The sequence below is a fragment of the Arachis ipaensis genome, chromosome B03 (genome assembly GCF_000816755.2).
Source record: "Arachis ipaensis cultivar K30076 chromosome B03, Araip1.1, whole genome shotgun sequence".
In the NCBI taxonomy this organism is placed as follows: Eukaryota; Viridiplantae; Streptophyta; class Magnoliopsida; order Fabales; family Fabaceae; genus Arachis; species Arachis ipaensis.
In genome coordinates, this window is record NC_029787.2 from 5,065,952 (window position 1) to 5,077,185 (window position 11,234).

At 33.8% G+C, this 11,234-nt stretch overlaps 2 protein-coding genes across 2 annotated transcripts; one reads left to right on the forward strand and one right to left on the reverse strand.

Moving 5' to 3' along the window:
• On the forward strand, positions 4,185 to 6,093 carry LOC107632329. Its single transcript, XM_016336023.2, has one exon. It carries the CDS (start codon positions 4,271 to 4,273, stop codon positions 5,396 to 5,398), a length of 1,128 nt encoding a protein of 375 aa, XP_016191509.1. The 5' UTR covers positions 4,185 to 4,270; the 3' UTR covers positions 5,399 to 6,093.
• LOC107629063 (F-box protein At2g26850) lies at positions 5,947 to 10,829 on the reverse strand. Its single transcript, XM_016331753.2, has 5 exons — positions 8,869 to 10,829; positions 8,624 to 8,703; positions 8,365 to 8,543; positions 7,879 to 7,953; positions 5,947 to 6,474 (listed from the first exon to the last, which is right to left on the reverse strand). The coding sequence occupies exons 1-5, from the start codon at positions 9,553 to 9,555 to the stop codon at positions 6,287 to 6,289; spliced, it is 1,209 nt and encodes a 402-aa protein (XP_016187239.1). The 5' UTR covers positions 9,556 to 10,829; the 3' UTR covers positions 5,947 to 6,286.

An 11,234-nucleotide genomic window follows, 5' to 3' on the forward strand; every position in this document is an offset into this window, starting at 1 on the left:
AAAAAATGAGTAAACACTTAATTTAGTCTTTAACAAATTTTTATTTTTTAAAAATACTTGAAAATTATTTCATTTATTACTTTATTCAAATTTTTAATATGCATGATAAACTTAACAAATTTTATTATAAGATAATTAGATTAAAAAATATATTTTAAGATGAATTAGTCCCGTTTAAAATTACGGATGAATCAATTTGTCTAATAAAAATAATTTTTGAAAATTTATAAAAAATAAAAATTTATTAAAGAATAAAGTATTCTACCTAAATATATAAACACATATGCAAATAAGAGAAGTTTAGATAAAAATCTCCTTGAACTCCACAGGAATCAGCTAAAAAAATAAAGTAAAAGAAGGCCCCTCTTATGTTAGTACCCTCTCACACTTTCTCTTGTCTATGTATGGTCCATAGTTGTTTGTTTCCCAAGTGAAAAAGGGGCTCTGAAATCTGCATCCAAGAAGCACACACACCCTGCAGCCATATTAATTTGCAATATAGTAGTAACTATAAGGCACTAACCCCTATGCATGTTGACCCTCATTCATTCATTGACTATCCTCATTTTCAGAGCTCACTCTTCAAGGCACCACAACAACATTACTACACTCCCAACATAACATAACACAATCCCCATATAAACTTTGTCAAAAAGTAAGGAGAAAAAAGAAAAAAGGGTCACTATATCAGATCCTTGGTGGTATATCCTTCCTTCAAGAAAAATCAAATTTTGTTTGTATTTTCAGTGACCCTTTTAAGAATTAGATCCAAAAAGGAGCTTGTCTTGTTTTGTTCTTCATGGGTTTCTGAGCTTTTTCTCTTTCATTTCATTCCATGCACACAAAGTACTATATGCCTTGAGAAAGAACCATGAGGCTGATGCTGAGTACTCTGGCTTGTTTCTCTCTCCTTCTTTTGGTTCTTTTCATGTTCAAAACTTCATTTCCTAAAGATGGTTCTGGTAAATTTCAAAGCTTTGCAACTGGGTCTATGTCAAAGCATTCTCAAGCCAAAAGAGGTTCAAGACATCAACATAAAGATGAAGATAATGGAAGAGGTGAAGTTGGTGGTGTTCTTGGTGATGAAAAAAGAAAAGTCTACACTGGTCCTAATCCCTTACATAATAGATAAGACTTTGATTATTTATTTTACTTTTATTTTTCTTGCTTATTGGTAGAAGATCATTTTTTTAATTTCCTTTCTTTTATCTAAATTCTAAAGTTCACTTCTATATGTGTATATATAGTTTTATTGTTTAGTAAAATTTTCACTATGTTTTTCCACTTTCTTTTTCTATTATGAGCAAATTTGTGAGTATTTTTTGTGGACAAGATTAATTCAATTTCTTGTGGTGTATTGTCCATAAGAATGTTGATTTGAATATATTGCAAGGAAAGGAATTTAAACTTTTGTAGTTCTGTTTAGAATATTTATCATGTATATATATAATTTTAAATATTCAAATAAAATTGGGTCTAATAATAAAGAAAATACACGTAATTTGACTAAAATATACATGAATAATAGAGGAGTTATTTGGTGCCAATTTCCTGTATAAAGAAAGACTTATCAGTATTTTTTTGTTTAAAAATAAAAAAGAAAAAGAAAGAAAGAAAGAAGGGAATCAAAGTATAAATAGTTTTCCATACACAACATTCAAACATGAAATTCAGACAATAATTAGTTGTCCTTATTACTAAAACAGTTGTTTTTTGGTTGCTAGTTCAAAAACTTGGTTTTTAACTTTTTATCAAAATTTATATTCATGATAAAAGGTTATCATTAAAATGATAAAGCAATGTACTAAACATTAAAAATCCTGCATGAACTTAGTATGTGAAGGTACCGCGTATTTTATTCCATGCCACCAATAATGTTTACATTTAAGAAAGAAATATTAAGATAGTTAAATAATGTATCAAAAATATTATTTATACACCAAAATCAGTCACTAAAATCAGCTACTAATGTATTTGTATATAAATACATATATAGTTTAATTTATTTTCAATATATATTTGTATTCTAATTTGTATTTCATACTGATAACTGATTTTGGTATACACGTTTTATTAATTATTACATATTAAATAAAATAAATTTTGATTAATTTTTAATATTTTTTTATTATCAAATATTTTTGTATACCCTACTCATCCCTGCAACATGATTCAAACAATTACTTAGATCTTTCTCCTGCTTCAAAATTTTCTATATAATACTCTTTTTGGCGCTGGGGATTTTATTTTATTTCTGGTTATTGAACGGCCTAAATAGTAAATATCCAAGAAAGCAAGAAGATATATAACTGGGCATAAAAGGCCCAATCCTTCCTAATAATAATAATTTTGCACTTTTGCTTCTTTAGGCCATTGTAGCTTTGTTTGTGTTTAGAGTTTTCATTTGACGGAAATAATTTTAAAAGAAGGAAAAAAGAAAGAATATACAAACCAATTTGAATTGGTTAAATTATTAATTCACTTATTCATCTAAGGAAGTGCTAAATATTCAAATTCACCTTTTGTATGTAGTAATAAAACTCACATTTGTGATATCATAGCAAAAAAATGAATATGCAATTTGTAAGGCCCACATCGGTTGGAGAGGGGAACGAAACATGTCTTATAAGGGTGTGGATACCTCTCCCTAGCATAACGCGTTTTGACGAGTGAGTGTGGGGGGCTTCGACTAGCATCCCTATCGTCAAAAAGCAAAACCGTGAGGCTTTGTGTGCCAAAGCGGACAATATCGTGCTAGCGGGTGGTCTGGACTGTTACAGATGGTATCAGAGCCAAAACCCGAATCGATGTGCCAAACAATATCGTGTTAGCGGGTGGTCTGGACTGTTACAGATGGTATCAGAGCCAGAATCCGGATCGATGTGCCAGCGAGGGCGTTGGACGGACTAAGTATGGGGGGCTTCGGCTAGCATCCCTATCGTCAAAAAGCAAAACAATTTGGTTATGTAATTGTATAATGTCACCATTTTTTTTCTTCATTTTTTCTTTTTTGGCATGAACCTGTCTGAATCTTGACTTATAAAGACCTAAATTAACCTCTTAATTGAAGCCCTAGAAATAATCCTATGTAAATTGCATTCTCTTTTTGGGGTCTGATCTTGCCTCTTAGTCAATTGGTTGGCATTTGGGCAATTCAAAAGGAAATTACACCTATGTCCTCATTAATATATATGAAATGAAATATACCATATTTATCCCTATTCAAGTGTCTCTTTACTCTCTTATGTCCCTAATAAATTTCTTTTAGAATTTAACCAACATGTAAATTAAACTTAAAAAATTTATAAATGCCTGGAAAACCATATTATGACTTAAAAGAATTAAAGCTGTTGAAAGAAAAAATGGAAAATGAAGTTGAAAAATTAAGAAGGTATCTAGAAACAACAGAAAGTGTAGAAATAAAAGAAGTTTTTGAGGATTTAAGAAATTATATTAAAGAAAAAGACAAACAGATAAAAGATTTTATATACAATAATCCATGCAAAAAAGAATATTATAAACTAAAACAAGATTGAAAACTATAAAAATGAAATTACAATATACAAGGACTAGTAAAAAAATTACAAAATTGGTATCAGAGCCAAGTTAACGATTAAGGGTAATACTTTCTCCTTAAGCAACACTTTTACTGATACACTTTTAAACCAAATAAAAACAAAAATCTGTAAATCTGTACCAAAGTGCATCTGTACACTAGATGGACCCATGTTTATTTTATCTTACTAGGGATTGTGGGCAATTTGGTTATTTCACGGATTAGGAGGAAGCTTTGACAAAGTGGTGTGGTGACCCACCAAATGCATCATTATAGGTTTGTTAAACCGTATTATTAGGGACATAGTTTTCTCCGTGACCTTAAGTATATGCTTCACAAATAACAAGTAATACCAATATTAAGAAATCATAGCTACACAACAAAACCACAATTAGGGTAAAACATTACAAGGTTGCTTAGCATAAACAATAGCTTGAAATTAGGCCAACATATACATAAAAAAGAGACATAACAACAGAAAAAATTATATATTCAAAATCAATAGATTTAATAAGTTTAATTTTAATGCACTAATAGTATAAAATGTTTTATACAGTCGTCCAATTACATTTGTTTTTCTTAGATGTAGCACTTACAAGGCTATAGGCTATATAATATTACTCTTTTGAATGTTTGAATACCATAGTCTTTGTATTTTTGTATATATCATAATCCATTAACACAAGATTTTGTGTCTTGTGACAAGTCTGAAAGATGATTGATCTCTCATTTTCTGATGAATTTGGATACATGACAGCACCAACTAGTGTTGCAAGTAGCTGCAACAATGAGAAATTCTTCTATAGTGCACCAACTAGTCCTAGCAGAAGGATCATCAAGCTAGGTGCAAATTCTTGCTGCCAAACAAGTCACATATCACCAAGGACAATTCAAGATGAGGATGATGGAAGGTACTCCAATCTGGATGAGTTTGAATTCGAGACGAGTCGCAGGTTCACCGGTTACTTGGACACCAAGAAATCCCAAAATGATGATGATTTTGATGGTGATTCATTGCAAACCATGGCATTTGCTGATGAGCTATTCAATGATGGTAAGGTTTTGCCATTGGAGCCGCCGCCGCCTCTTAAACTTCCTCCAAGGTTGATTCAGAACAATGGAGAATGTGGCAGTGTGGTGATGAGTGCACAAAGTTCAACTCTTACTTCACCAAAATCCCCTGCTTTGGTGCTAAGGCTACTACCTTTTTCGCGACATAGTTTGTGGAACGATGAATTTGATCCGTTCGTGGCAGCTTTGGAGAAGGTCAAGGATGATAAGAGAGGGGATTCGAATTCAAAGGCGAAGAATGGTCTTAGAAGGACTAGGTCACTTTCTCCATTCAGGGGATTCAACCATAGGTCTGAAAAACATGCAGGAATATCCAAGACAAAGATACAAGTATCCGAATCGCATTGTTGTGAGCTTCAAAAGGAACCATTACTATTGATGAAGCAAGAATCAAGGAGGGTTGATATGATATCAGTTGAAGAGAGCAATGATGCAGCCTTTGAGACAAAGGAAGATGAGAGAAAGAGAAGTGGATTTTGGAGAAGGAAAAAGAAGAACAAGAAAGAAAACAGCATAGTGAAGCTTCTCTTTGGGAATGGTTATGTGAGGAAATCAAGTGATCAACACAAGTTAGAAGGTCAAAAGGAATCATTAGAGAAGCCAGAATTCATGATGAGGAAGCTTGATGCTGATTCTGTCAGTTCATCACAATCAACAGAGAGGGATAAAGATGAAACAAGAAGTGACATGAGCAAAATGAGCTTGGTATGTCACAAGCCTAGAGGATCAAAACTTTTTCTTTGTTTAGGCCATGGAGGGTATGTCAAGTGATTGAGTCATCAAAGTCATGGTATTTTTCTTTATTTTTCTTTTTGGGGGGGAGTTTGTGAAGGAGAAAATTAAAACAGTGAAATTATGTCCTGAAAATGAAAACAAAGATCATATGATATTTTCTGGTTGGAAACCTATGATGGTGTTTCAAAAAAAAAAAAAAAAAACTTAATGATGACAATGTTTTCCAGGAACTGATCTGTATAAGTATCTATGTACTGAGTTATATCTACATTCAAATTCAATGTAAAATTAGGTTCACTACCGAAATAGTTCAAAATGCTAAATTAGATTTGACCATAGTTAATTCTCTATTATAACTTCACATCACATACTGAATTCTCTTTAAAAGAATACTTTAGTTAATCACAAAAAGCAACAAATTGTGTACCAAATAAGAAACTCTTCAAAAATAAGAAACTCCTCAAAAATCAGTTCCAACATAGAGAAAGAGGTGGTATTCCCTAGGCACATAATATATTGTTATTGCAAATGGTCAGTTTGCATATTAAATTTTTCTGAACTACATCTTGCTGTATTGCTACTGATTTTCAAACCTTACTAATTTGAGATATAAGATAGATACTATATATTGTGGAATGAATATTCTATGCCAATAGTGCATAAATGAGTAATTTACATCATTGAAATAATAGGAATAAACCTAAAGTTTCCCATGAAAGGAACAAAAAATGTGATAATGATAAGGGGAACAAGTTAGAGGATAAGCCTCAATGTTCACTCAATCTGAATGAGAATCCTATATATCCCCTTCATTAATGTAAGATCTTGCCAATGCTTTGTTTGGTTGATTGATTGATGAGAATGTAGATCATGAGTCCTGCCATAATGCTATGCTGTAAATTCGATCCGATGCAAGGAGTACTACTAGTCCAAGACTTCAGAAGGCCAAAGGCATTTCCAAATGGCAATCTCACGCTCAGTCTTGATCTTTCTGATCCCTCCGTAGAATCCGTCAGCCTCGTTTCCCTCCTCACGATGATCTTTCCTACTGATGGTTGTCCTCCTCCAGCGCGAGTCAGGAGTGTACTGATTGAACTCTAGCACCACTGTGTCTGCAACCAAAACATGGAGTTTCAATAAATAAAGTTCAAGTCCTAACAAATTCGCTGCAGCAATCGATATAAGTATAACAAGGTTACCAATGCCATCACTCAAAAAATTGAATCTTCTAGACCATCAAATTATTAGTGGAGTAGGCTTGTGTGTTTGCAGCAAAGAAGCCGTATTTCGCTTATCGAAATATATATAGCAACCAAAAGTTCTCATTCTTGACACAACACAACTGACTCTATGGTGAAAATTTGGACAAGTTGACCTTATGTTCCAAAATCATAGAACTAAAAGAGGAACAATAGGAGATTTATGAATTCATCAGGGCCAGGGGAGAACATTATACAAAGCCAAATTATGAAACCGTTATAAAGAACTTATAAACATGATACAATTTTCGAAGGACACAAAGGAAATATGAAGAACAACATTTTCATGCCTTCACACCCCAATGAAGGAACAAAAGACATCAGAGTTGATCACATAAAAGAAACTTTCCAGTAGAGAGACCTAAGAACAATAAGGTTCATGGAACTCATGGGAAAGGAACTGAGGCACAAATTGGTCTTTTACATCATTACTCTTAGTCATCATTGCAAGATCAGAAAAAAGGAAATAGACTTTATAAGCTCATAGTGACTATGATAGCCCCCCATGTGGCAAAAAGATGATGATAAGAGTCTATAATTGACATTGAATTATTTATTAACATAGTTGGCCATAAATGTATCCACTGAGACACTAGTTATCAACGTGTTGGTGGAATTATGACATACGGACATGGTTTGTCTAGGGGACCAATTTAGAGTGGTCCATGTTTTTGACATGTAGAATCAGGAAACGGACCTAGCTCAAATTTTGGTCTAGTATGGTCTGTCAAAGCAATTTTCATATTTAATCATTTTCTTTTCACTTTACAACCTCCACAATGCAAAACATAGTGGTAAATTGCAGAACTTTGATATATTAATTCCATGAAATAGGAGTCCTTTGCTGTGTTTGGTAAATGTCTTCTGCAAGTTTGTGTTTCACCATGTCTATGTATTTTCGTCTTGAGAAAGTTATCAAACAAGACCTATGTTCACTCAATCCTCTGTCTTCAAAATGCATATGCATTATCTTTCTTTTGTATGCTTTTGCATCTTTATAAACTATATTCAATGGAATTTAAGAAAACAGAATTCATCTAAATCCTAAATTTTCTTTTTTAATTTTTCGTTGAATCCCCAGATCATATCCTCCCACTAATCCACTAGACATCATACCTATAACACAGTTGATAGTCCACTAGAAAGGAAGAAAACATCATGGATTAAACAAATAATAGAAACTATAGCCTAAGGAAAAAAAATAAGCAAATGGATGATAACCACACTCATTTAAGAATAAAAAATGCATAAACTCACCACTACTATGACAGCGGCAGTAATTTTCATTCCCATCGCATGTCTCCAAATGGCCTACGACACCATACCACCAACCTGCCATAAAGTTGTTTCATCATTAAGCAATTCATCTAGAATACCAATACAACAACAACAAAGCCTTATCCCACTAGGTAGGGTCAGCTACATGGATCAAACGACACCATTGCGCCTTATCATGTATCATGTCTACAGAATACCAATACAATACAAAACTAATTCTAATCACAAGATGAGCAGATGTAAATGGAAATGCATATTCAATTTTTTTTTTTATCAAATACTCAAAACTGGATCCAACTGCCCCATTTCTATTTATTTTTCTTAAGAGATCATCGATGCGTCTCGATTTCGTACCTATCCTGTTAGTTTGCAAAAATAGGTTGTTTACTCATATTGTATCCAATCTTTTACCATCAAAATTAGCATACTAAATTAGAAAGAACAAGTTGAAATAAAGGAACAAACCATAAGGAAATTCCTTGTTTCTCCTCCACTGAATCTCTATGTGATCACCCGGATGCAAATCATTTAGACAATCAGTGATATGAAGATCATGAGGAGGTGTATCAACAGGTGGTGATCTTAGCCTTTCCCATTGGATTCCATGTTCTATAGCCACTGCCCTTCTTCCATGAGGTGGATACCTGCAATTAACAATTAACAGATCTGAATTCCATTTTTCTTTAAAATCTTATGAGGATAAGCAAATAATCACCACAATTACCTGGCTTGGAAGGTGTCAGTGTGTGGATCATAGCTAAGCTCAGCATCATAGCATGACAACATAAATCCAACATGACCATTCTGCATCACCAACAGCCAATAATGTAATTTGTATGTTCAAAAAACACAATATTCTCCAGTACAATCCATCCAAAACAAACTACTATAACTTTTCTATGGTGGCATCTAGAACGTTAGATATAACAAGGGCCTGATAAAGGGAAGGTTCATCGATAGAAATAGTACCTCGCGGTTATAGACCTGAGCAGGAAACCAGAAATTTCCAGTCTCAAGAGCAAGATACCAAGTCATCATTGAATCAGAAGGCAAAGAACTCTTGCTGTTGATGTTGTTGTTATTGATTTCATCCAATCTTGATCTCATCCATGAAAAGGGCCAATGAAGGGTGACAAGCCTCATCAAGCTCCTTTGCTTGCCATTCTTGGGGCTGCCAACATTCCTCTTTGAGGCAACATGCCATTTCCACTCCCTATAAGCAACTGGACCAATCACTCTTCCCCATTTCTGCTTCATGTGCCTCTCCCAAAGGTGATCACTAACACATCTCTCCCTCAAGGACCGGCAAACCCCGGCCATTTGGCTGAGCGACTCCGGGGGAAGCCTCTCGAGAATGCACTCCAACACCAGGTCAGGCAAGTCCAAAACTGACATGCCATTTGTGTCCTCAACATTCTCCACCTTTGAGGAGGTTAGAGTCTTCTTCATAAGAGACATTCTCTTAACAACTTGACACAGATGAAGAATCCAAAACCTGTTGAACAACTTGGGGATTGATTTCACAGACAAGTCTTCACAGAACAAGAGGGAGATCAACCTGACCTCAGATGTCCATGATGGAGGAAGTGGCTTCAAGGGTATAAGGGACTTCAAAAACACCAAGAATGAGAAACAATATATGAAGTAAAGTAGCATTAGAACACAGGGTATCCTTCACAGTTCAAGTTTCAGTTTGGCATATCCCATGTATCTATCTATCTATATATATATATATGCATAAAAGCCTTTTAATTTAAGCCGAATGAGCTCACTAATTTGCCACAAAGAAACAATTGAAGCAAGTTGGAACCTTCAAACACCTTTTAAGATGTTTGAAGGTTTTCTATTGGTTCAATAAAAGGCCACCTAAACCCAATGGTGGGCCTGACTAGACCGAAGTTTTGATCAGAATAAGAATAAGGTAACAATCACACCAATGAAACCAAGGAAAATTTTCATTTAACAACCTCTTATATGTGAAAATTGGGGTATCAAACAAACAAAAGCATGTGTTTGTGTAGCTTAATAACAATACTGATTCCTCCCTCTCCTATTGCAAAAAGGAGAAGCAGACAGAGACAACCTTAACAGCTGTCATTCAATGAAGAATATGAATCTGTTTGAGAAAATGGTCCTTATGGGGGGCACCAAGATCTGATATCAACTTACACACACCTGGAAAATTGGATTTGGCAAGAAGCTAAAAATGAATAATAATATATTTGATGAGATAAGATGAGTTAAAATACAAAAATAAGACCTTATCTTCAGAATCTCCAAAGAGGATGAAATAATTTCTTTTTTTGGTGCTACAAATCTATAACAGATCTAGCTAGTTTCAACTGAAGAAGAATTAGGCCCACCCCAAAACACCTTAAAGATCTAACAAAAAGAAAAGAGCAATGGAAAAACAAGTCTTGGGGTGGTGGAACATACACAGAAGAAAAAGAAGATATATAAGAGAATGATTATGATGAAGATGAAGATGATGATGATGATATTGATGAATGTGAAGATGAAGAAGGAGGGTAAGGTGGGGTCCTCCTCTTCACTCCTAACCCCAACAAAATCCTATTCACCACAACACCTCAATTATTATCCTTCTCTCTCTTTCTCTTTTCCTTCAGAAACCTTCTCTCTCTTGTTTCCTGTTCCTATTATTGTTGTTCTTCGATCTTTCTCTCTGTGGGGCAATATATCAAACAATTGGTGGGAAAAGAGAGAAGTTATTTATGCATAATGGAATGGGAGGCTGAGGTTTATATTAGATTTTTCATTTTTGTGTGGATGTCAAACACATTTCTTCACCTAAACATATTCTATCTATATCTATATCAATATCTATGTCAAGCCCCTATTCTCTGTGATCCAATCACCCAAAGATTCTCCTTAAAAAAATTGACAATTAACAACATGAAATTAATATTCTCATGCATGATTAATACATTAAGACCATTTTCTATAACCACTTGTATAGTCATGACTTTAATTATCAAGTCAAGTGTGGTATATAATATTATCACAAATATTTCAAAAATACATATTAATTTTTTTTTTTTTTGGATTTAGATGTAACAACAAGTTGGAGGGAAAGGCGTCTGAATTCTGAACAACTTTGGATAACGTATATTGGAAAATATTCGAAAATTAATTTACTTTGGAGGTTTCTGATAACAGGGTTTTGATCCCCTGCAACTACATCTATATTACTTACAATGTTAGGCATCAACATGATTAATTCCTCATAAAAATTCAGGTGATATGATTCATATGTTTAAAAGATATAGATGTTGATGGCAGGAGGTCACTAAATTTTTTAAAATTGCACGGAAAGA